General features: G+C 37.1%; 1 protein-coding gene across 1 annotated transcript; it reads left to right on the plus strand.

The window, feature by feature from the left end:
* The first annotated feature begins 437 nt into the window (after positions 1-437).
* LOC123559689 (uncharacterized) lies at positions 438-23040 on the plus strand. The gene is made up of 10 exons (XM_053516806.1): positions 438-630; positions 1614-1720; positions 1885-5246; positions 6085-6243; positions 9496-9689; positions 12023-12132; positions 13675-13985; positions 15592-15651; positions 20407-22405; positions 22903-23040. The coding sequence occupies exons 3-9, from the start codon at positions 1901-1903 to the stop codon at positions 22395-22397; spliced, it is 6171 nt and encodes a 2056-aa protein (XP_053372781.1). The 5' UTR covers positions 438-630; positions 1614-1720; positions 1885-1900; the 3' UTR covers positions 22398-22405; positions 22903-23040.
* Positions 23041-23336: the final 296 nt, after the last annotated feature.

Below are 23336 nucleotides of genomic sequence, written 5' to 3' on the forward strand. Positions count from 1 at the left end.
CTCCGCTCCCACAGAGAATTTCGTTTCGGCTCATATTGTGCACTTTAAATCACATTAGGTTTAACAAAGAAAAAAAACAACGTACTACTATGTATTTCATATTACATAATAAAATTACTCCCTGGTTACATATAAGGTCTCTTGTCAAACGGGATTTTACGTGATTATATCACTGAAAACGAAACAAGACTTATCGGTATTCCCGGTTCTTGGTGAAAACTCGCTTTTAGATTTTTTCAAAAGATTAAAAGTAAGTTTATCTTTTTCTTTTAAATCCAAATTTAAACGTTTTGCATATAGATATATATTTAGTAGCATATAAACATTCAACACACCTATATAATTACACATAATATTTTAAATCATTAAACATCTACTTTCGGTTTCTCTTTAACAGTTAAAGCAGGCATGTAGCATAGCATAGCATAGGGTTTTTTGTTGATTCGAAATATGTATTTTTTTAGAGTGCTTTGCTTTCGTTTCATTTTATCTAATTGCTTTACGTCCGGTTTCCTGTTAGGAATTTCCACCTTCCCGCTTGGAATACACAATACTCTCCTCGTTTTTGTTTCCTTTTAGATTTTTTAAAAGAAAGTGTCAATCTATTTGATGTAACAGGAGCAGATAGTTGTGAGTTACTTAATGTTATTGTTTATTATAAATTTATAAATGACAGAGTCAGGACTATTTTTACATATACATGTTCACAACTTTTTTTTTAAAAGCGAAAGTTGATCGTGCAATAACATGAGTGTACAATAGTTTAACTGTGAGATTTGCAAACGGACAAAAAGTCTCTTTGCATTTTCACGCCGGTGGTAAGATACATTGTTTTATAGCATTTGATGGAGACACACGTGCCTAATAGTATCTTTGCTTGTGATCCTATATTGAACCTAGCATAAAAGGCTGATATACTCGCTACATTTAAAAACAACAACAACAAACACTTAAGTATCGCCCTTTAACAGCGAATGTCGTTTCGCAGGAACTGAAGGAACTGTTTCCTGTTTCCTGGCAGAATTTGTTGCTGAGACGGGTCATTAAAATCAATATTATAACATCAGGCCTTGTTTATCACTGATACAGGTACAAAAATAGCTTATCAGATATTGTGATATGTATATTTCAATCGAAAATTTAATAATATTATAATACATTTGTTGTAGTATTATTTTGATACCTGAGTTTCCAGAGGAATACAATTTATTGGACTGTTGCAAATTCAGAGGCTTCTTATCTAAATATGATAAAATGATACGAGCCGCGTCATGAGAAAACCAACATAGTGGGTTTGCGACCAGCATGGATCCAGACCAGCCTGCGCATCCGCGCAGTCTGGTCAGGATCCATGCTGTTCGCTAACAGTTTCTCTAATTGCAATAGACTTTGAAAGCGAACAGCATGGATCCTGACCAGACTGCGCAGATGCGCAGGCTGGTCTGGATCCATGCTGGTCGCAAACCCACTATGTTGGTTTTCTCATGGCACGGCTCATACAGTGTTGTGTTTTCTTTATTTGACTTAATTTCTGTTAAAACCATAAGTAACTCATAACGCCATTCATAATATAAAGAAAAGGTACATACGTTCGTGTTCTTGTCATTTCTTAGTTTTTCAGAACCATTTAGACTCTATGTTTGTATGGACACTTATCTGAAGAAGAATTTTGTCAGAGCAAGAGGTTTTGCAGTGTTAGAAGATTGCTTATCCAACCCTGGTAAGTGTAATACTGGTATTTTGTCTAGATCTGCCTGATGTACCATTGAATGAATTTAAAATTCGTAAATGATTTTTGAACATAACTAATTTTCATAATTGATATTAATATCTTAATCGGAGAATTGTAAGTGAATTGTACTAGTATTATTTTGAACTTCACAGCAGGTACGGAACAGTTATGGGATCGGAGTATGACTACGATATACTGGGATCTTTGTTAGGTGCCAATTCATCCAGCCAGGATCTTGCAGGTCTGTTTGATACAGATCCCAACCCAGATGCAACAAATCCTTACGGTACTGGCGGGAACTTACAACTTGCACCGCTGTATAGTAACCCGAGGCACCAACAAGAACGAGATAACATTGGAGACTTTCTGAATCTGGGTCGTTCTGGCTTTCCACCCCATGACAATTACTATGAAGATGATTATGAAGAAAATCTCGAGACTCAGAGCCATATGAGTTATGATGCAAATGGCATGCATGTAGGCGTAAGCATGTCAAGGTCTCACCAAACACCTTTTGGTACTGCAAGAACTAATGTTGGCATGCAAATGAGTATTGGTCCCGGCGGCATGATGATTAGATCGCGTAGTAGTTCGTCGCTAGGAGGAGGTGGTCATGGTGGATTACTTATGGCGGCCAGTTTTGGTAGAAGTCCGCGTCATTCTGCTTTCGGTCAGAGTATGTTTGAACCGGTGGGAAGTATGCTGTCTCCTTTAGGCGGTTTGTTTTCTCCACTTGGTGGATTGTTTTCACCGATGATCGGGTCATACAATCCTGAGCATGAACCGTCGCTCTTTGGATTTCAAAGACCGCAAAGAACATCATCTCGCAACCAGGGAATGACTCATGGTTCTGATGGTCCAATTATCGAGGAAGTATTTGATGAAGAGGAAAATGGATATTCAAGTTCAAATTTAGCTGTTGAATACAAAGAGGAAGAAATAGACCCTTCTTTGGGATTAGGTCTTTTACCGGATGTTGAAACAGCTTACAGTGGAAAAAATCAAAATAGAAATGAACAAGAAGAATCTGAAAGCGAATCTGTTTCAGTGAGTAATGAAATACTGAATGAGTTTGCATACACAGAAGCTACATCAACAGAACATCGCAGTAGTCCTGTTAGTGTCGATGGGCACTCTGGTGACAATCTGACAAATGAAAACCAAACACAATCCCGAACAATTACTCTGCTTACAGACAGTGAAGAGGACAAACACGCTACAGAACAGAAAGGAAATGAAGAAAATCGATTAAGTGATTCCATAGATACAAATGCACCCGATTATTCTATTTCTCAAGGATTATCAAATATGAATAAATGTGAGCAGCCAAATAACAGAAAGGAGGACGTCCCATCTAAGCCAAAAGAAAGAGCAAAGTTCACAAAACAAACGTTCAGAAATACTCCATTCAAGTTGAATAAGGATCACGATACTTTACCATTTCTAAGATCACCTCCAGACGAAGGAACGAGTTTTAATACTGGTCAGTCAGGCTCAGTCAGTACTCAGAAACTGAAAGTAAATAAAAACAAACAGATGAATAAAAGCAAAATTGGGACCGTAAATAAAAATTCTACTGTTCGACGACGGACCGATTCATCTTGCAGCTCTTCTTCTGAACAGGGGTGGACAGGCGAGCATAATTTCCCAGAACCGTCAGAAGAAATTAATTGCATACCCATACCACAATTATTGTCTGAAGAGCACAGTGACGATAACAGGAAAACACCAATGGAAAAAGAAACGGCTAGCAAAAAACGAGAATGTACACAGGGAGCTGACGTACACTCTGCAGGTGATAACAGAGTGCCTGCTACAAAAACTCATCTGTATGAAGATAGTAATGATAGGTATGAATCACTTCAGGATACTCAAGAAGATTCGATGCATGCCGAGGGACAGACCTCACACAATGAATATATACGCATGGATGAATCTTTACAGGAATCTAGGGATTTCACGCTGGTAACTGAAAATGCTGCTAAAACATCTAGTGAAATAGTTGATATAACTAGCAAAGTAGACACAGATTGCGGAAACATTACGCATGGAAATGGTTACACCAGTGAAACGCCTGAAAGTGTCTTATTTGATAACCCAAATACTGATAATACCTCTACAGCAGACAGAGATTCACCAACAATATTGATACAAGAAGGATTCGTTAGCGACCCTGACAGCAAATCAAGTTCAGTCGAGCAAACCGTTCCGTACGGACACAATCTCCTTCATTCAGTGATAGTTGATGATCAAGATAACATAGAAGGACAAAGGCATGACGAACAGACTGACACAACTGGAGGCGAGTTAGGAAATGAAAGTAATGCCGAGGTATTTGAACGAAGTTCCAGTCCACAAGACTTTTCGACACATGAATCAAATGTGAATCCATACACACAAGAGGCATCATACGAAGATATAAAAGAAGAGAGAAGAAACAAATCTCGATTAGGTTCAGAGCAAAGCGACGATTCATCAGACATTGAAGTTGGTCAACATATGACGAGCTCGAATGCTACAACAAATACTACCGATACAAACGGTTTTAAGTCCGTGGAACCAAATAGGGGGACTCAAGGAACACTTGCGAAGTCAGATTCGTTTAAACTGACGATCTTTTTTTATAGCGGTAAACCGGATCAAAATTCAGATAGACAAATCACGACTTTTATGTCCAAAGAGGAAAGAAAGAACGAAGCTGGAAATATGTTTCAGGTAAAACAATCTGAACACGAAGTACAGACTGAAACAACAGACGACAGACGACCCCAACAAAACAGTTTTCAGACAAAAGCAAATTTTCAAAAGAAATTTCATGCTCAGAAGGATGATACCCAGTATCACAACCGCGAAAATCAAAAATTTGAAAACCCATCTGGGAAACTGCGAGAGCAGCGTACCAATATTGAGACATCAAAAGCACCAATTTATTCACAAGAGGAAGATCCAACTTCGCCCGTTCTAGAGACCTTTCAGTTTGATACAGCGGAAAGATGTAAACCATCTGAAACCAGTAGGCATAACTTTCAACAAGATCCCGCGAGATCTGAAACCAACAGACATGACTTTCAACAAGATCTGTCGAGATCTGAAACCAGTGAACATTACTTTCAACAAGATTCCGCGAGAGATGCCTGTGAAAAGACAGCTTCTACGTCTATTTCGTATCAAAAACATAATATATTACGCCAAAGCAACCAGAGACAACAGAACACGAATGATGGAAGAACATCACCCAATGATGATCTTTTCACAGTGAAACAATGGCAATTACCGCTCAGCCATCATGTATCACACCATCAAGATACAGTGCACAGAAGTCACTCAAACCATAGGGAAAGTATTGCCCGCAGCGGAAGACACCATAATCATCAAAGATGTGAAAACTGCCAGGCACATTGTCCTCATGGACGTATTCATTCGTTGGACGGCACTTGTATCCATAACCACAAATACGTATGCCATGACTGCGGGAAACGCTTTACACCAGAGGAATACGCCAAACTAAAAACAGGTAAAAGAATATCAATGTATGATATGTTTAGAAGAGGTTATCATTGAGACTCTGTATTATAAGGTACGATAATGATATGACAAAGTTTTTATTTTAACATTTACCCTGCTAAATTTTTTAAATGGACTAGTCCATTATTCAAATGGGGCAGTACCACTTGGTATTCATAGGGATGTTCACTGAAAATTTACTGACTTAATAGCGAACAGTGCAGGCTGATCTTGGTCGTAAGGGCAGAATCATTTGCCGCCAGCGGGCTAAAAGTTAAGAGAAGTGCGGTTTCACATGTTTTGTACTTTAACCCTTGCCCAGCTAAATTCTATAATGAACAAATCCATCGTTGGACAGTACAATTAACTGTTAAAATGGATGCTTTCAAAAAAAGATACTGTCTGAATAGCGAATAGTACAGACCATGATCAGACTGCACGGATGTGCAGGCTGATCTTGGTCTGCACTGGTCGGAAAGGCAGAATCACTTGCTGCCAGCAGGCTAAGGGTTAATTTGCAAACATATTGAAAAATATTTCTTCCCAGAATAGCCGTAACTTCTTTTGAACTGATACGTTCGTCAGGTAATGCTAAAATGATACATGTGTAAACTGAGAAAAAGGGACTAGTCATGGTAAATGGAAAAAATGTCTTTGTTGACAAGTGGTTCCTGAACAGAGGCATATTTACGATATTCATAACTAAACATGAAAAAAAAAAGAAGGGAAAGTTATGGCCTTCGTCAAATGCAGGTTTTATAATAGCAGCCTTTAGCGGTCTTAAGCAAAAGTTAAACTATATATAAATCACAATGTCGATGTAAATTAACTATACTGTATTAATGCAGACCACGATGACATATTTGAACACCCCGATTGGCAGTACTTAAATGAATACCGGGATGGAAATGGCCAGTTTACAGATCCTAAACAAAGAAGAAACAAAGCCAAGGTGAACAAGAATATGACAGCAAAGATAAAGTCTACAGCTGCATTTCCAAAACAAGGTAAGATTTGAAGGTATAGTTTTGGTTCATTAAGGTGTCCGGTCGACAAATAAGCCCGCCCGCTTAGCTCAGTAGGTAAGAGCGTTGGTCTACGGATCTCGGGGTCGCGAGTTCGATCCTCGGGCGGGGCGTATGTTCTCCGTGACTATTTGATAAACGACATTGTGTCTGAAATCATTAGTCCTCCACCTCTGATTAATCATGTGGGGAAGTTGGCAGTTACTTGCGGAGAACAGGTTTGTACTGGTTCAGAATCCAGGAGTACTGGTTAGGTTAACTGCCCGCCGTTACATGACTGAAATACTGTTGAAAAACGGCGTTAAACCCAAAACAAACAAACAAAACGGTCGACAGATAAGTAAGTTCTATATAACAGTGCTATTGAAATATGTATCAAATATTGATGCCTGGTAAGTTAAAAAAATTATGGTATCATTTGAAAGTGTATTGTCGACTGAAAAACAAAATATAAATTACATGATAATCTCATTTATTTATTTCATAGTTTTCAATGATACTGCAACAGAAATATAGTTACTACAGTTTTAAGATTTATCATTTCACAGCCGAAAGCATGACTGTAGTGGTCACTACTTCTTGTTTAGCAGACACAACTCTTTCAAATCATTCCAAAAATTAAATAAATAAAAGAAAACAACAACAAAAACTGGGTCACCAGGCATTGAAATGTTATCTATTTGTGGCTCGGACGCCTTAAGATGAAATATGATGGGCGATTTAAAGTGGTAATTCATGCATTTAAGAAAGACCGGCATACACAAACAAATATTAGCTGTGTGTGTTTTGTTTTTCATCATGTAGTTATCTTTCATTTTTGCTTTAATATTTCAGGAATTTAGGTCGAATTGGTATGCTCGAACTCTTAACGTGCATTTCTCTATTAGTTTTACGAAATTATGGGAAATTATACGACTTATGAGTATAAATTAACCAAATAAGGAAGCACTCACACGTCATAGTGAATCATATTTCGCACTGTAAATTTCATAAATACAATCTTAAGATTTTAAGAGCACTTAAGATTTAAGTAAAACAGTATGGTTTTGTGGCAATTACGTTGGTTTCAATACACTGAATACGGTATATCATTTATATTGGATAAGTGTCTTAACATGTAAAATTCTTAATATATCCCCGAAAACTTTGTTTTGGAGAGGAATCTATACTGTACTCACTTTGTCCCGTCCCGTCCCAACTAAGGAAAATAAAAAAAAAGAAATATATTTTGGGATAACAAGTTCATATACCAGCAGGTCACATAACAGACTTTACTTTTGACAACATTATTTTTCCTTTTCGTTCGGAAAATTACTCGTTCGGAAAATTACCCAAAATTGACATGTCCCATATTTATCAGACCTGTCTATGCATATTGAAACTTCTCACAAACTTTTGAACGTATATAAACAACTTGAAAAAAATATTTCCCCTATTCATACAATATCATTTAATCTATGAATTGAAACTTGACATAAATGTAGGATATCAATTAAATTATTCACAGTGTCTGCCCAGACCAAGACGGAATCTCCACCCCACAAAACGATTTCGTTCAATAGTAGTACCCAGCAGTCGGCATAACGTTCATACGGGATACTCGAACGATGCCTTCACTTCGATCACATCAAATCAAGTTAAATAGTTACTTTATTTTGACTAAAGAAGCCCTCACTGTCTGTAGGTTCTAAAATGTTAAATATGTGTGTGTTGGACTTAAAAATGTTAAAAGAACCTTGTTTTCTTTTAATAACCCTGAAACCAATGATTTTCTTTTCATTGGAACTATATATAAATCTTTGGGCTCATATAGCAGGTTGAAATAAGATGTCCCATAATTCTAAATTTATAATGTCGCCCTTTCCAGTTGTTATAAATTGTTCTTATTTTGAAATATTTAAAACAATGATATTCAGTCCATTGAAGGAAACTTAATGTGACTGGATATAATGCTATATGCATATAAGAGTTTCTGAAAGACGCACTAACCATAACTCTGTCTTGAATAATGATGTTGTTATCTGCCAGTTAGTACTATCTCCATTTTAGCACTTATCTCCGGTATAACGCAATATCCTTGACTTTTCATGTTGATCTTTAACCCTTACCCTGCTAAATTTCTAAAATGAACTTGTCCATTTTTCAGTTTGGACTGTACCATTAACAGTTATTTCTAAAATGAACTTGTCCATTTTTCAGTTTGGACTGTACCGTTAACTGTTAAAAGGGGTTCTTACAAAAAAAGATACTGACTGAATTGCGAACAGTGCAAATCTTGATCAAATCATGATCTACACCGGTCGCAAAGGCAGAACCAATCTTGTCCGGCATGATAAGGGACAATTAATGATATTAAATTACACTGTAAAGGATAAGCTGACATAACACTGTGCAAAAAGCTGACGCTTTTTTACACAAATTGCCCCTCCCTCAGCTTTCTTAATTTTTCAAGTGCTTGGTATTTAGGAGAATGACATTAACCCTGAAGGGATTTTTATGTAACTTGGTATAAAGGTACTACTTGCGGAATTGAGGCACAATAAGCATAAATCTCCTCCAAATAATGATAGATTTATGTCCTTTATGTCTTTATCTGTACTTTTAACCTTTACCCTGATAAATTTCTAAAATGGACTGGTCCATCATTCAATTTAGGCAGTACCATTTATCATTCAAAGGGATGTTCATTGAAATTTACTGAATGAATAGCGAACAGTGCAGACCATGATCAGCCTGCATTGGTCGGCACTGGTTGCAAAGGCAAAATCTCATGCCACCAGCAGTCTAACGGTTAATTCAAGAACACTAAATCCAAGGAATGGAATTTAGACACTGAAAATGACAATGAATGAAAAAGAATAGCAGACGAACCATAACTCTTGTCATGAATATTTATGCAATAAATTTAAATTTCTTATACTTATAACGTACAGTACTTTTAAATCCAATGAAGGAAATTCAAAGTAACTTGTTATATTTGTAGATAAAACACTGAAGTAATTTGAAAAGCACAACAATTATAACACTTTCTTAATCAAATATAAATTATCTTCCAGATTGAACATTAAAAGTGCAATAATTTGTTTTCAAAAGGTAGAATTATTTATTAACATTTTAACTTTTAAGACAAGGCTTTACGTATGAAAATGAATAACATTTAACGATATATCTAGTTTATTTATCTTTCGATCTTTATTTATATATTAAAACAAAGATTATCCAATTGTATTCAAGAATCAAGAGCTAGTGGTAACCACTTTGGAGACCTGGTGGAAAGCGTTGGACTGACGATGAAAGATGTCTACCCAGATGGGAACTGTTTGTTCACATCAATTTGCGACCAGTTACGGATCCGTGGTGATTTCTCTTACACTCCTCGAGACCTTCGGCATGCTGCCGTCGACTATCTCAGAGAACATCCAAATCAGGTAAATGACTTTGAACACAGGAATAAAGATTTGTCAGCCATATCGAGAGCGCATCCAAATCGGGTAAATGATAATAAACACAGGAATAAAGATTTGTCGACCATCTCAGAGAACATCCAATTCAGGTAAATGATTTTGAACATAGGAAGAAAGATTTATCGACTATCTCAGACAACATTCAAATCAGGTAAATGATACTGGACTCAGGAATAAAGATTCGTCGACCATCTCGAGAGAACATCCAAATCAGGTAAATGATAATAAACACAGGAATAAAGATTTGTCGATTATCTCGGAGAACATCCAATTCAGGTAAATGATATTGGACACAGGAATAAAGATTTGTCGATTATCTCGGAGAACATCCAAATCAGGTAAATAATATTGAACACAGAAATAAAGATTTGTCAACCATCCCGAGAGAACATCCAAATCAGGTAAATGATAATAAACACAGGAATAAAGATTTGTCGATTATCTCGGAGAACATCCAATTCAGGTAAATGATATTGGACACAGGAATAAAGATTTGTCGATTATCTCGGAGAACATCCAATTCAGGTTAATGATATTGAACACAGGAATAAAGATTTGTCGATTATCTCGGAGAACATCCAAATCAGGTAAATGATATTGAACACAGGAATAAAGATTTGTCAGCCATCTCGAGAGAACATCCAAATCAGGTAAATGATATTGAACACAGGAATAAAGATTTATCGACCATCTGAAAGAGCATTCAAATCAGGTACATGGTATTGATCACAGAAATACAGATTTGTCGACTATCTCAGAGAACATCTAAATAAGATAGTGATAATGAGCACGGGAATAAAGGTTTGTCAGCCATCTCGGAGAACATCCAAACCTGATAAATGCTATTGATCACAAGAATACAGATTTATTCCTAATTAAAGCTTTGAAGCGTGTTAGATATATTTTGTTATGAATGAATAGTTGGTCACTGCTCCATCGGTAATGGAAAGGTATAAAAAATGTAATGGACTATATGCAGTTTGTTTCTGAGGTAGTGTAATTTGGTCTTGTTGTTTCGTACTTGTAGTTAGTAGTACCCCGCATATATATATTTATATTTATCTGTGTGAGCTGACTTCGGAAGTGTTAAGGGATTCCGTATATCCCTATACCCATTCCACCCTTCACACGTCTCCTCCAGTCTCTAACTGTACCCACCAGTAGTACCTAATAGTACCTCACCTCCGAATAGTACTTCACATCTCTCAAATAGTGCCTCTGATCCCTCCAATAGTACCTCACATCCCTCAAATAGTACCTTCTATCTCTCAAATAATATCTCTTATCCCTCCAGTAGTACCTCGCCTCCCACCAATAGTACCTCACATACCTCAAATAGTACCTGGCATCCGTCAAATGGTACCTCACATCCCTCCAGCAGTACATCAGGTCATCCAGTAGTATCTCACACCCTATCAATAGTACCTCACATCACTCCAATAGAACCTAACATCCCTCAGATTGTGTCTTACATTCTCCAGTGTCACCTCTCACCCCTCAAATAGTGTCTCACACCTTCCAATAGGTCTTCACACCGCGACAATAGTACCTCGCATCTGTCTAATTGTACCTCACATCCCTGCAGTAGCACTTCACATGCCTCCATTAGTATCTAACATCCCTCTAATAGTATTTCACTTCCCGAACAATAATACACCTCACACCCCTCCAATAGTATCACACCTCCTGTAAAGGTATCTTACATCCCTCGAGTAGTATCTCAAACACCTCTTGTAGTATCTCGTATCCTTTCAATAGTACTTCACATCCCTCCAGTAGTATCACACGTCCCTCGAATAGTTTCCCAAAATCCTTCAAAATTATCTCAATCCCCCCAACTAATAGTACCTCACACCACTCCAGTAGTACTTCAAACCCCTCCATTAGCAACTTGCATACCTCGAATAGTACCGCACATCTCTCAAGTAGTATCTCACACCCCACCAGTAGTACCTCACACCCCTTCAGTACCTCACATCCGTCCAGTAGTACCTTACACCTTTCCAGTAGTGCCTCACTACTTTCCAATTGTACCTACCACCCCTTCAATAGTACCTAACACCCCTCCGGTAGTATCTCACACTCCTTCGATAGCACCTCATATCGCTCCAATAGTACCCCACACCCCTCCAATAGTACCTCACATTCCTTCAGTAGTACCCCACATCCCTCCAGTAGTACCTCACAATCCTCCAATAGTACCTCACATCCCTCAAATAGTACCCAGCAATAATTTCATCTCATCCCTATGTAGATATCTAGTTCGTGCTATCAGCTTGTTTTCATGCATTCTTCAGGATGATGGTACTCCTTTACTGGCGTTTCTGGCGGACGAGGAGCGTAACTGGGACAAGTACCTGAGTTCCATGCGCCGTGAAGGGCACTGGGGAGACCATTTTGTTATTTGGTATGCCAGTTTGTGAATTTATCTATTTGTTTTAAAAACATTTTAACTTATGAGGTATTTTGAATAGATCCGGGTTTCAGTATTCCCGAGACCGTAAGAATGTTTATTTAACTTGTTAACTCTCTCTGTAGACACCTGTCTCTGTCTCTCCCTTTTCACTGCATTAACCAGGTAGACCCTTACACATCAAGTTTGGTTAAATAATATATGTCAGTATGATCCCGTCAAGTAAAGGTAAAGATATTTCGAAAGGGATGTGACTCTTTCCAAGACTATTTTCAAAAGATGAATAAAAAGAACATTTTCTTTTAATTACTAAGTAATACAGTGTAGAGTTTCAATGTTATGTAACTGTTAACTTGTGTTTGTCTTCTTTACAATGGAATGACTGTGACATATTCATTTGTATGAGAGGGCCTCATTGAAAATAAGATTTGTTATGTATGAAACTTAATGAGTCTTACCGTCTTTAAATAAAGAATTTATTATTATTATTAATATTGTGATTATTATTGTTTAACAAGCATTTTTCAGAATAACACGATACTGACCGAAAATATATGCGAATGGCTTTAAATGAGCGAAACTTTTTTAAACGAACTCATTTGTTTGGATACTTTCTTTTCCCCAAAAGTATGTCCAAAAAGACTTTATTCAAGTTTCGACAAAAACAGTGTTCCCTGTTTGATATTTTTCTTTGTTTTTTTTTTACATGTATTGTATGACTTGATTCTGTGTTGAAATCAAAGTCTCTTGTTTAAAAAAATGAATACGTTATGTGTTTCTGAGTTCTTAAAAATGGGGGTTGGTAGTGAAATGAGTAAAATTGAAAAATGGTTTAGATTTATTTTATTGAAATTTCTGTATGACATAAAATCTACAATGTCATTTCATAGATGTATGTTAAATTTCCGAAATGTGTCTCAAAAAATGTTTTAAATTTTGGCAAAAAACCCCCAAACAAACCCCAAAGTGTTGCATTAGAAGATTTGTTAGTTAAGGATTGAGTAATCGGATAGACAGTGATCTTGTTAGAATAGTAAAACCTTTTAGATTTATTTTACATACACTATGAAGGTTGTTCTGCACGCTCGGATCTTTTTTCCTACAATATGCTATTCAAATAAAAGAGAGTCTTCAAACTTCAAGCATATACCAATTAAAATCAGTAAATAAAAAGTAGGGTCGCGTTTGTGATTTTTTGATCGATTGATATGAAAATTTTGAATCATACGTAAATTTTCATAATTCGCAAATATAATTTGTCTACATTGTGGATTATAATGAAACTTTTTATGATTTTGAATCTACTTTTGTCCATGATATTGTCAAAAGAAATGCATATGTCTGTGTGCCCATTGTTTTTGATATTTGCCGATGATTAAAGACATCCAAAATATCAGTATTACTTAGACATCAGTTCAAATGTAAACAAGTTCTCATATTAACCCGTGTCGGTACGATGCAATTCAGAGTTTAGACAGTCCACGTATTCCCTTGTGAACTATTCTTTTTACATTCCCATTATTCCCTAAATTTTAGGGCATTAGCCCATGTTCTGGATAGAAGATTCGTAATATACCGCGGGGATACAGAGCTGCAGAAAACAGTCGTTGAACCATCTGGACCAATGACAGAGGATTCATTTGAAGATATAACTGACAGAGCTGACAATAATGGTGCAACGGGCGATAGAGAAGACAGCGATAGCAAAGACGCTGATGCCGATACACAACGTGATCAAAATCAAACTCTAACGCCAGTACAGAAAGAAGAAATGTATCTTGGACATATTTCACAGTCGCATTACGTTAGCTTAAGACCACACGGCTGGCGTGACAGGCTTTTTGAAGGTAATTTAATTATATGCTTATATTATATAATCAAATTAACGTCATGTTTACACTGACGACATTTTCTGAAGTAAGGCTTAAGATACACAACTATGTTGATGGGGAGTCGGTCTATCAGGGGTTAAGGTCACAGTGACCTTGATATGGAAAACAGTTTCTGATCAACTACTCGAGAACACTTGGACCTATGGCGTCAGACTTCATAGAATGATTGCCTGTAGGCAGTAGATGACTCCTCCTGTTGTCTTTTACCTGATCAAAATTCACCGCATATAAACAGATTGATACCCAGTGCCTCCGACAGACCTTCATGTAGGACATATTAGTTTTTAAAGATTTCTGTCCTGTCCTCTTTAGCCTTAAAGCAAATTGTCATGCACAATGCTGTTGAGAAATGCTTGGCAACACAGGTATTTGACCAGACATTGTTAGTAATTCAATACTTGATTTTAAAGGGCAACGCCGTACGGCCAGTTTACAGATTTTTTTTCATGGCTAGAACCCCCACCCCCCACCCGTTCGTGAGTAACAATTCAATTATCTTTTGCTGGGTTAGATGTCACACCGACATATTTTAAGTGATATGACAATTTATTAGCTTTAGATGGTGCAGAAGGATCCCAGTATTCCCTAAGCCAGCAAGATGGTTATATGCATTTACAATAACATCACTAAGTGGTAAGACAGGGTGGCGTTTGAAATTTTATATGGGAAAAACTTTCTGATATAAAAAATGTCACTTCCTAGAAGTGAATTTAATATGGGAAAAGGATAAGCCGTTTGGCATTACCACGTTTTTAGAACGCAATATAACATTTATACAGTCATAGATGTGTACATGATTTGAAATATACACAAACTTACATGGACAAAGTAAAAAACATATAGACAACGCAGACAAAGAACAAAGTAGGACACAGACTTAGAACGGTCTGTAGCAAAACACCATTGGGTCTAAATCGGTTCTTAGTGTTCTCTAAAACTCACTCTAACTCCTGCATAATTCGCCAAGATTATTCCGTACATACGCAATTGTATGAAAACTCTGTTATATAAAACACAAAAATGCCCTTGTGAAGTGACATAAAAGTAAAACCTAATGATTCATATTAGCACGTGCTCAGGTCAGCATCACTGGACTTTAAGAACTGCCTATCATGGAGCTGTCCAAAAATGCTCCTAAAATGAAACATGTTATGATTTTGCCAAATACAGTTTTTAAATTGTCATGACTTACAATCTTAAACAGTTTGCAAAAAAACATCTCGATAAAATTCAGGTATAATATAAAATATTTTCGCACTTTATGATAACGGTAACCCTGCTGAAGAAGTTTGTTCGTATTATATTGATTGCGTCAGCATGACTTCGCACTCAGCAGATCTTATCAATTCAGAAATGCATATTCCTTATGGAATCCATATCTAAATTAGCGACATATACAGTAACATAATCGTTTCATTTAAATATTTGAACTTATACTATTACTAAATACAGGGATTTTTAAATGACAAAAAATGACTCGGTAATGTCAGATCTCCTTGTGATAAATAGAAGATCAATCGGCAATTGAAGAAAAAACGGTGTATCCATTATTTCATTTCAGCCTTGAAAAACAAACAGACGTCATCCCTTATAGGATGTAATCCAGAGTCAAGTTCACTGGGTAAATATATTTGCATAACATTCGCCATTAACGATCGCTTTGTACTTATTCTGAGTGTTAGCATTAGTCCCCTAACGGTCTTATCGGAGACTATAGGAAGCCTGTTTTCCATTCGTCCGTCCGTCATTTAGTCCGTTCCCATTTTGGTGTTCGGTCCATAACACTGCTATTTCTCAACGGGATTTAATATAACTTGGCAGTATTCTTCCCCCAAAAATACAACGTGCCATGCACAATACCTGAAGTTCTAGGTCAAAGAACAATGTCAGTGATGCATGTCACTTGTTTACATTATCTGTTTTGTGTGTGCTCAATAATTCTGCCATCCATCACTGGATTTTGATATTACTTAACATAAATGTTCCCCATGATGTGTTGATATGCCATACGCAAGTCCCAGATTCCTAGCTCAAAAGTCAAGATTACATTTGGAGGTTAATTTTTGACAGAGCATGTTTACTCTCCGTAACTCTCGCTCTGTCAGCGATTTTAGTTTTAATTGGCACAAATGAATCTATAACAAGGCCAGGTGTCACACGCAAGACCCAGACCCTAGCTCAAAGGTCAATGTCACACTTAGAAGTGAAAGATTTTAGGTAATATTTTTTCACACTGTCACTTTTTCATGCATACGTGGTGTTCAAATACTAGTAACTTGATATAAATATTCCTCATACAAGCTGATGCGTCATATGGCCCAATAAACTCTTCAGAATTACTTTCTTCTAATTTTCATATGATGAAGTATTTCTTTATATTTCTTTCTTTCTCCAACTTATTTAAAAGTGAAATAGTATTTAATATATCTTTATATTAATAGATTTCTAACAGCTATTAACTACTGTAGATTTTCAGACATGTAAATATGAACTCAGATATTTTGTATATTATAACATACTAGTAGCATGCTATTGTGTATACATTTTGCATAAATATCAGATCATTAGCTTATGCTGCAGGTACCTCACTTCCGGTAGAAACTCTATTTTGTATGTCAATAATTCATTCACTTCTTTTTCTAATCAATTGGTTTTATAGGGTGCAATCAATTTTACTATTTTACTTTACAATCAAGTGATACAAGGAGTGGGTGGTATTGCACTTTCGTTACCACCCGTGGGCAGACTTGTGCAAGTATTTTGCTCAGCTGCATTCAATGCGTCCAAAAGACCTCCGCATAGACTTAATTCCTTCATTTAAGTATATTTTTCCTCCTAATTTACATAAGTTAATTCGGTGGTCGAGTGTTAACACGCTTGATTGTCAATCCAAAGGTCTGGGGTTCGAATCCCAGTCCAGACTTTGGAAATTTCTGAGATGCTCAGTACTGGTTTGTCCCAGGACAGATGACTCGTGTGTATCGGTGCTACACGCCAAGCAAGTTTAAGAACCAGATTGTCTGTTCATAAAGAGTAAGGCTAAGTTAGCCGGAAAGGTCTGTATCTAAAAGGATTCTAGGGACTTTGTCTCGCTCTGTCCCTCTAGTCAGATCGCTCTGTGTCTGTACTAGTAGAGGACAAATTTAGCGCCCTAAGTATGTAAATATGTAAAGCCCATTCGAACGTGGTTATCATGAAAAGGGCGCTTTATAAATCTGGTATAATATTTTAATTTGTTGTCATATTATACACACATTTTATTTTATTAATGGTAAACAGCACTTCTTAAAAACAACCGAAACGTTTCTGTTGGAATCTAAACAAAGTTTTAATAAGTCAGATACGTTAAGGCTGTACGCTTGTAAACTTTCGTATGTGATTATTTTGGTTCCGCACTGTCGCTCAGAAATATTAATGTATTCAAAACAAATTGTATCAGTATTTTAGCAAGCATTATCCAAATAATTGATAAATTCACTTTTTGAACTGTATATGCACCCACATTTTTTGGGGGTAGGTGTGGAAGGGGGGAGGCATAGAGTCGTCGCCTTATTATTCCGTCCGTCGTCCATCTCTCCGTCTGTCCAGAAATCTTTGTCAGACTATAACTTAATGGACTTAGTCCAAACTTACAGAAATATATCTCTTGAAGAGAATTTGCGCATGTTATCAGGACATGAATATATATCTAGCATGGTTTAGGATTTATCGCCCATAAAATTTTACAGAATTTTACAGAATGCTGTATGTTGTGCAATACAAACATAAGCCTTGTCCAGATATCTCCTGCAGTTTTCAATGCATTTGGCCCGCACTGATCAAAATGTATCATATCATTCTGGAGTGAACTTGTGTATATCATCAAAACATACATGTACAGCCTGGTTTAGGAGTTATGACCTAGTTTACAAATATTTATGTCTCCCCTCCCCCCTCTGGGGGAGACATAATGCTTTTGCCCTGTCCGTCCGTCCGTCCGTACGTCACTCTTCATTTCCGAGCAATAACTAGAGAACTATTTGACCTAGAACCTTCAAACTTCATAGGTTGGTAGGGCTTATGGAGGAGACGACCCCTTTTGATTTTGGAGTCACTCCGTCGAAGGGTCAAGGTCAGAGGGGCCTGAACATGGAAAACCATTTCCGGTCAATAACTTGAGAACCACTTGACCCAGAATGTTAAAACTTAATAGGATGATTGTTCATGCAGAGTAGATGACCGCTATCGATTTTGGGGTCATTCTGTTAAAGGTCAAGGTCACAGGGGCCTGAACATCGAAAACCGTTCCCGATCAATAACTTGAGAACCTCTTGATCCAGAATGTTGAAACATCATAGGATGATTGAACATGCAGAGTAGATGACCCGTATTGATTTTGGGGTCACTCTTTCGAAGGTCAAGGTCACAGGGGCCTGAACATTGAAAACCATTTCCGGTCAATAACTTGAGAACCACTTGACCCAGAATGTTAAAACTTAATAGGATGATTGTTCATGCAGAGTAGATGACCGCTATCGATTTTGGGGTCACTCTGTTAAAGGTCAAGGTCACAGGGGCCTGAACATCGAAAACCGTTTCCGATCAATAACTTGAGAACCTCTTGATCCAGAATGTTGAAACATCATAGGGTGATTGAACATGCCGAGTAGATGACCCCTATTTGTTTTTGGGATCACTCCGTTAAAGGTCAAGGTCACAGGGGCTTGAACATTGATAACCATTTCCGATCAATAACTTGAGAACCTCTTGACCCAGAATGTTGAAACTTCATAGGATGATTGAACATGCAGAGTAGATGACCCCTATTGATTTTTGGGTCAGTCTATTAAAGGCCAAGGTCACAGGGGCCTGGTCATATAAAATCATTTCCGGAAAATAACTTGAGAACCACTTGACCTAGAATGTTGAAGCTTAATAGGATGATTGGACATGCAGAGTACATGACCCCTATTTAGTTTCGGGTCAATTGATGAAAGGTCAAGGTCACAGAAGCCTGAACAGTGACTTCAGAACCACTAGGTCAAGAGTGTTGAAACTTAGCGGGATGACTGGACATGCCAAGTAGATGATCCCTATTGCAGCCAACCATCAGTGTCTCTTTGACTTTCGCTCCTGACCACTATTGACTTCTTGCCTATAGGACTTTACATTGGAGGAGACATGCGCTTTTTCACAAAAGCAATTTCTAGTTGTATTTAGCTGTACCTCCTGTAACAGTTTACAAGGGACCTAACCAAAGCAACCTAACTACATTGCTCTAAGTGAACATATGCATATTGTCAGGATATACATGTACTTCCATAAACTCCATTATAAACGCCCTCTAATAAATGTTCCGCAGTGGGCACAGTATATACATGTATTTTTAGAATATATATCCACTACCGTGTACCCCTGATAAACGCAGGTTTCCGCTCCTGTTTGCCAAAAAATCAAGTTGTTTCTTTTCATATTGCCAATATACACATTGCTACCATATACCAGACTGTACATGTATTCCCATATACCCAAGTATGAACTTCTCCTAATGAAAGCACCCTCCGTTTATTTTTTTTATTTTTTTGAAAATTGCTTACAGACCTGTACTACTATTAGGTATTGTTAGGCTATACATTTTCTACCGTATACGCCAGTACAAACGGTCCCCTCCTTTTGGTAATATTTTTCTTTCAATGTTCTACCATATATCCCAGTATATTTTGTCAGACTGTACATGTACAAACCCCCGGAAATATTTGACCTTTTTCCACTTTGTTCTTTCATGTCCTATAAGTATTTCTACGTCCAAGATATATTTTGGGAGCATACATCAGTTTAATGATTGCTCATGTTTGATGGCGTTAACAAATAATTCTAATATACTTTTCTCTGTTAAAACACTCTTACGCTAGAATGACGTCACGTTAACATGTTTTTGTTGCGACCAAGAAAGAGCGCTACTATATTTTATCTACTGTTTTAGATTAAGGGTATATAAGAATCGAAATAATTTAAGGCAAAATCGTGTTTTAACACTTTTTATACACTTGGGCGGTAATACGCCGTACAAATAATTTCACTCGGGCTGCGCCCTCGTGAAATTGTTGAGCCCGACGTAAAACCGCCCATCGTGCATAAATAGTGATAAAATACTACTTTGCTATAAATTATTTCTTAAATGGAACTTATTTGTAAAATGAAATGTCTACAAAATATTATGATAAAGCTTCTCGCTTTAATACGTAATTATAGCCTTTAGGTTTTGCTTGACTAGATAATGCACAGTTTTTTAAAAAGAATATACATGCTTCTTTCTTCACATACCTGGTTAGGTGTATGTAGAATAGCGTATACGCCTTCTTCTGCTTAAATAATGTACACGTTTTGTACATTGCAGATTCAAATGGCGGCGTTTCGGTTCCAAGAGAAGTGCTTTCATTTTCATCTACAGACCTTAATTACTTTCTTAACTATTTATGGAGGGGAGGGTTTCTCATAAAGTTTGGACTGGCGGACAGACCTACTTCATCGAATGATCCCTGTTCAACAAATCGTTTAGTAGGCAACATGTTTAACTTTCAATACAAAATGTTGTCGAACATAAAGAAAGAATCGATTCCGACAGGCCGTAATTTCTACTATTTGTCAACACCACGTGACACGACAGTTGTTGAAAATCAACGGCAAGGAAATGTAAAAGATTTAGTTTTACACAAGGAAAACTTTAAAGTTGGACAATTTAAATTAATTCCAGTTACACCTTCGATTTGGAAACCGACCTTAATGTTGATAAATGGGTTGTCCTTTTTAAAACATATTGAATTCAAGAGAAGTAAAAAGAGACCTGAGGCTATTATTCTGGGATTCAAGTGTGCATCTTGGCCAGAAGAAGCTATTGAATGGAAGTCACGCAAGCGAACACACGACTGGCCCAGTCAGAATACTATAGATGAAATTATTGCAACAGGTGTACTTGCTATTCCAGCAAAAGGGAAAGTTGTGCATGACAGGGGTTCTGGAAACAACGAATTTCCATTTGCAACTAAAACACGTGAAAATATAGAACATGAATCAAAAGAACGCTTCGGAGAATCTGTTTCGGTACTTGAAGAATATGATATTATTTGGGAATATAGTTTTGACCTTTCAAAAAGTATCCTTTGTCAAAGAGATTTAAACAGAGAAGCAGAAATGTTACATTGTGTTCTCGCAGTTTTTACGCGTTTCGCTTTTGAAGACAAGATGTCAATTACAGACGACCATCTTAGAACGCTAACATTTTTTACATGTGAAGCATTTTCATCAGAAGAAATTCTACACCAACCAGGAAAGTGTTTAGTATACGCACTGGACCAGTTAAAAGAGTATCTGCAACGGAAACACTTCCCACACTACTTTATGAGAGGAAGAAATCTAATCGCAGATATGGAGTATGATGACATAGTATGGCATGTTGAGAGGCTTCATGTATTGAAGACAAACCCTATGGTTATTCTATACTGTGTGCTTGACTATTGTGCATTACAAAATATGTATGATGTAGGAAAAGTATTTGATGGGCTTTCTGAGGTAGCAAACTCAAAAAGAAGAGGAAGGGAAGTTCCTGATACATATCTAGTCACACTATGCGTCACAGCATTAACAAACATGGCGAAATTAAAAACTTTCTGGGGAATAGAAAGGACAATAGATTTATGGTACGGTGAACTTGCTTACACATATGGACGAGAGAGGATATCAGAAGACCAGTTCATCCGTCAATTACTGACAGAATTGCCACCGCAGGAGGAATGGTTGCTTGCACTGTATTTGGACAGCATACAAGGGTCCAAATATGTACAGTTTGTTTGTAAAGGAAGAGCCTATATCCAGCTAGGTAACTTTTTTGGAAACGAAGTTGCACCCATCTTATTTGAGGAAACCTCCCTTGGCTGTGAGGAAATACATTTGCCAACTGCATTACTTGGTGACAGCACGACCAATTTAGCTATACGGCTGGGTGAAGTTATCAGATACGATATAGGTAGTACAAATGCCTACCGATCAGCAGTTCATCATTTCCTGAAAGCAAATACCCATGACCTATTGCTAAGCGTTGAGAAAGACAAAAGGGACAACAAGGATTACAATTCACACCTAAAACTATCAAATTTAATGATCTTATTCAACCAGCTGCACAATACCTATCAGGAACAAGGAGATATATATAGGTTTCGAGACTTGATGGAACTTTTCGATGAACTTTGTAACTTTACTGCCACAGAACGTGATTTTACCTTTCTTGCCGAGTTATGGACACTCTATAGGGAAGACGATCGAGCCAGAGAAGCACAAATGAAAGCAGTATCTGTGAGAGACGACGTTAACATGATGTCAACTGCTTTATAAATCTTTGTGTACGTGTGTTAAATTATACATTTAAAAGCCAGTACATAAAAAACTAAGGTGTCATGTTAATAAAGGAAATCTTCGGGTTGACAATTTGACCAAACATATTCATTTTCTTTAATTTTTTACTTAATGGTAAATCAGTAACTTGTGCAGAACAAGATACATGCCCTACTCATATTTTTTTTGTTGGGTTAAACGTCGCACCAACACAATTATAGGTCATATGGCGACTTTCCAGCTTTGATGATGAAGAAAGACCCCAACTGCCACTCCGTGCATTATTTTATCACGAACTGGCACCGACCTTCTGTAAGCCAGCTTGGTGGCTTCCTCACATGAAGTATTCAACGCCCCGAGTGAGGCTCGAACCTACTCATGAAAAGTTAAAGAAAATTACTCTGATATAAAATACAAATGTAACAAAAGTAATAACACTGACAATATTTTCAGTGTAGTGTAATTAGCCTATATATTCTTTCATCATGTTTTTTCTTGTTTGCAGATTGTGAGTTGAATTTGAAACAAGATGCTCCACAAACCCATTTAACGTTCGCAATGAAATGTATTCGAATGAGTGACATGGTATTTTGTCCCCCATTTAAAGAAGAACTTTCTGATATCAGCAGATCAAAATCAACAGTTGAGTTGTACACCCAGCATATAGATGTAATGGATGGCTGGATTGTTGGCAGTAAAAAGGGTAAAGAGGTTGGCGACACAAAAGTACAAGGATTAATGATACCGACAGATACACAAGTATACAATGCAACATCTAATAGTAAACTGTCTGTAAAAGATTTGATCAGTAACACAAGAAAGTGCTCTTCTGGCTGTACAAAACTTGTAGCCGTCGACCCAACATGTTGGATGGACAACCTAGATGAAAATAATTGTCTGAAACAGCTACACGCCACAGATAGTTTACACAATAGTTAT

This window comes from Mercenaria mercenaria, chromosome 10 (genome assembly GCF_021730395.1).
Source record: "Mercenaria mercenaria strain notata chromosome 10, MADL_Memer_1, whole genome shotgun sequence".
Lineage (NCBI taxonomy): Eukaryota > Metazoa > Mollusca > Bivalvia > Venerida > Veneridae > Mercenaria > Mercenaria mercenaria.

Bases quoted from the DNA above. Each gene is read 5' to 3' on its own strand.
- LOC123559689 (XM_053516806.1), top strand. From the start codon at position 1,901: ATGGGATCGGAGTATGACTACGATATACTGGGATCTTTGTTAGGTGCC. The intron at 5,247-6,084 runs GTAAAAGAATAT...GTATTAATGCAG, and splicing joins ATACGCCAAACTAAAAACAG to ACCACGATGACATATTTGAA. The intron at 9,690-12,022 runs GTAAATGACTTT...TGCATTCTTCAG, and splicing joins TCAGAGAACATCCAAATCAG to GATGATGGTACTCCTTTACT.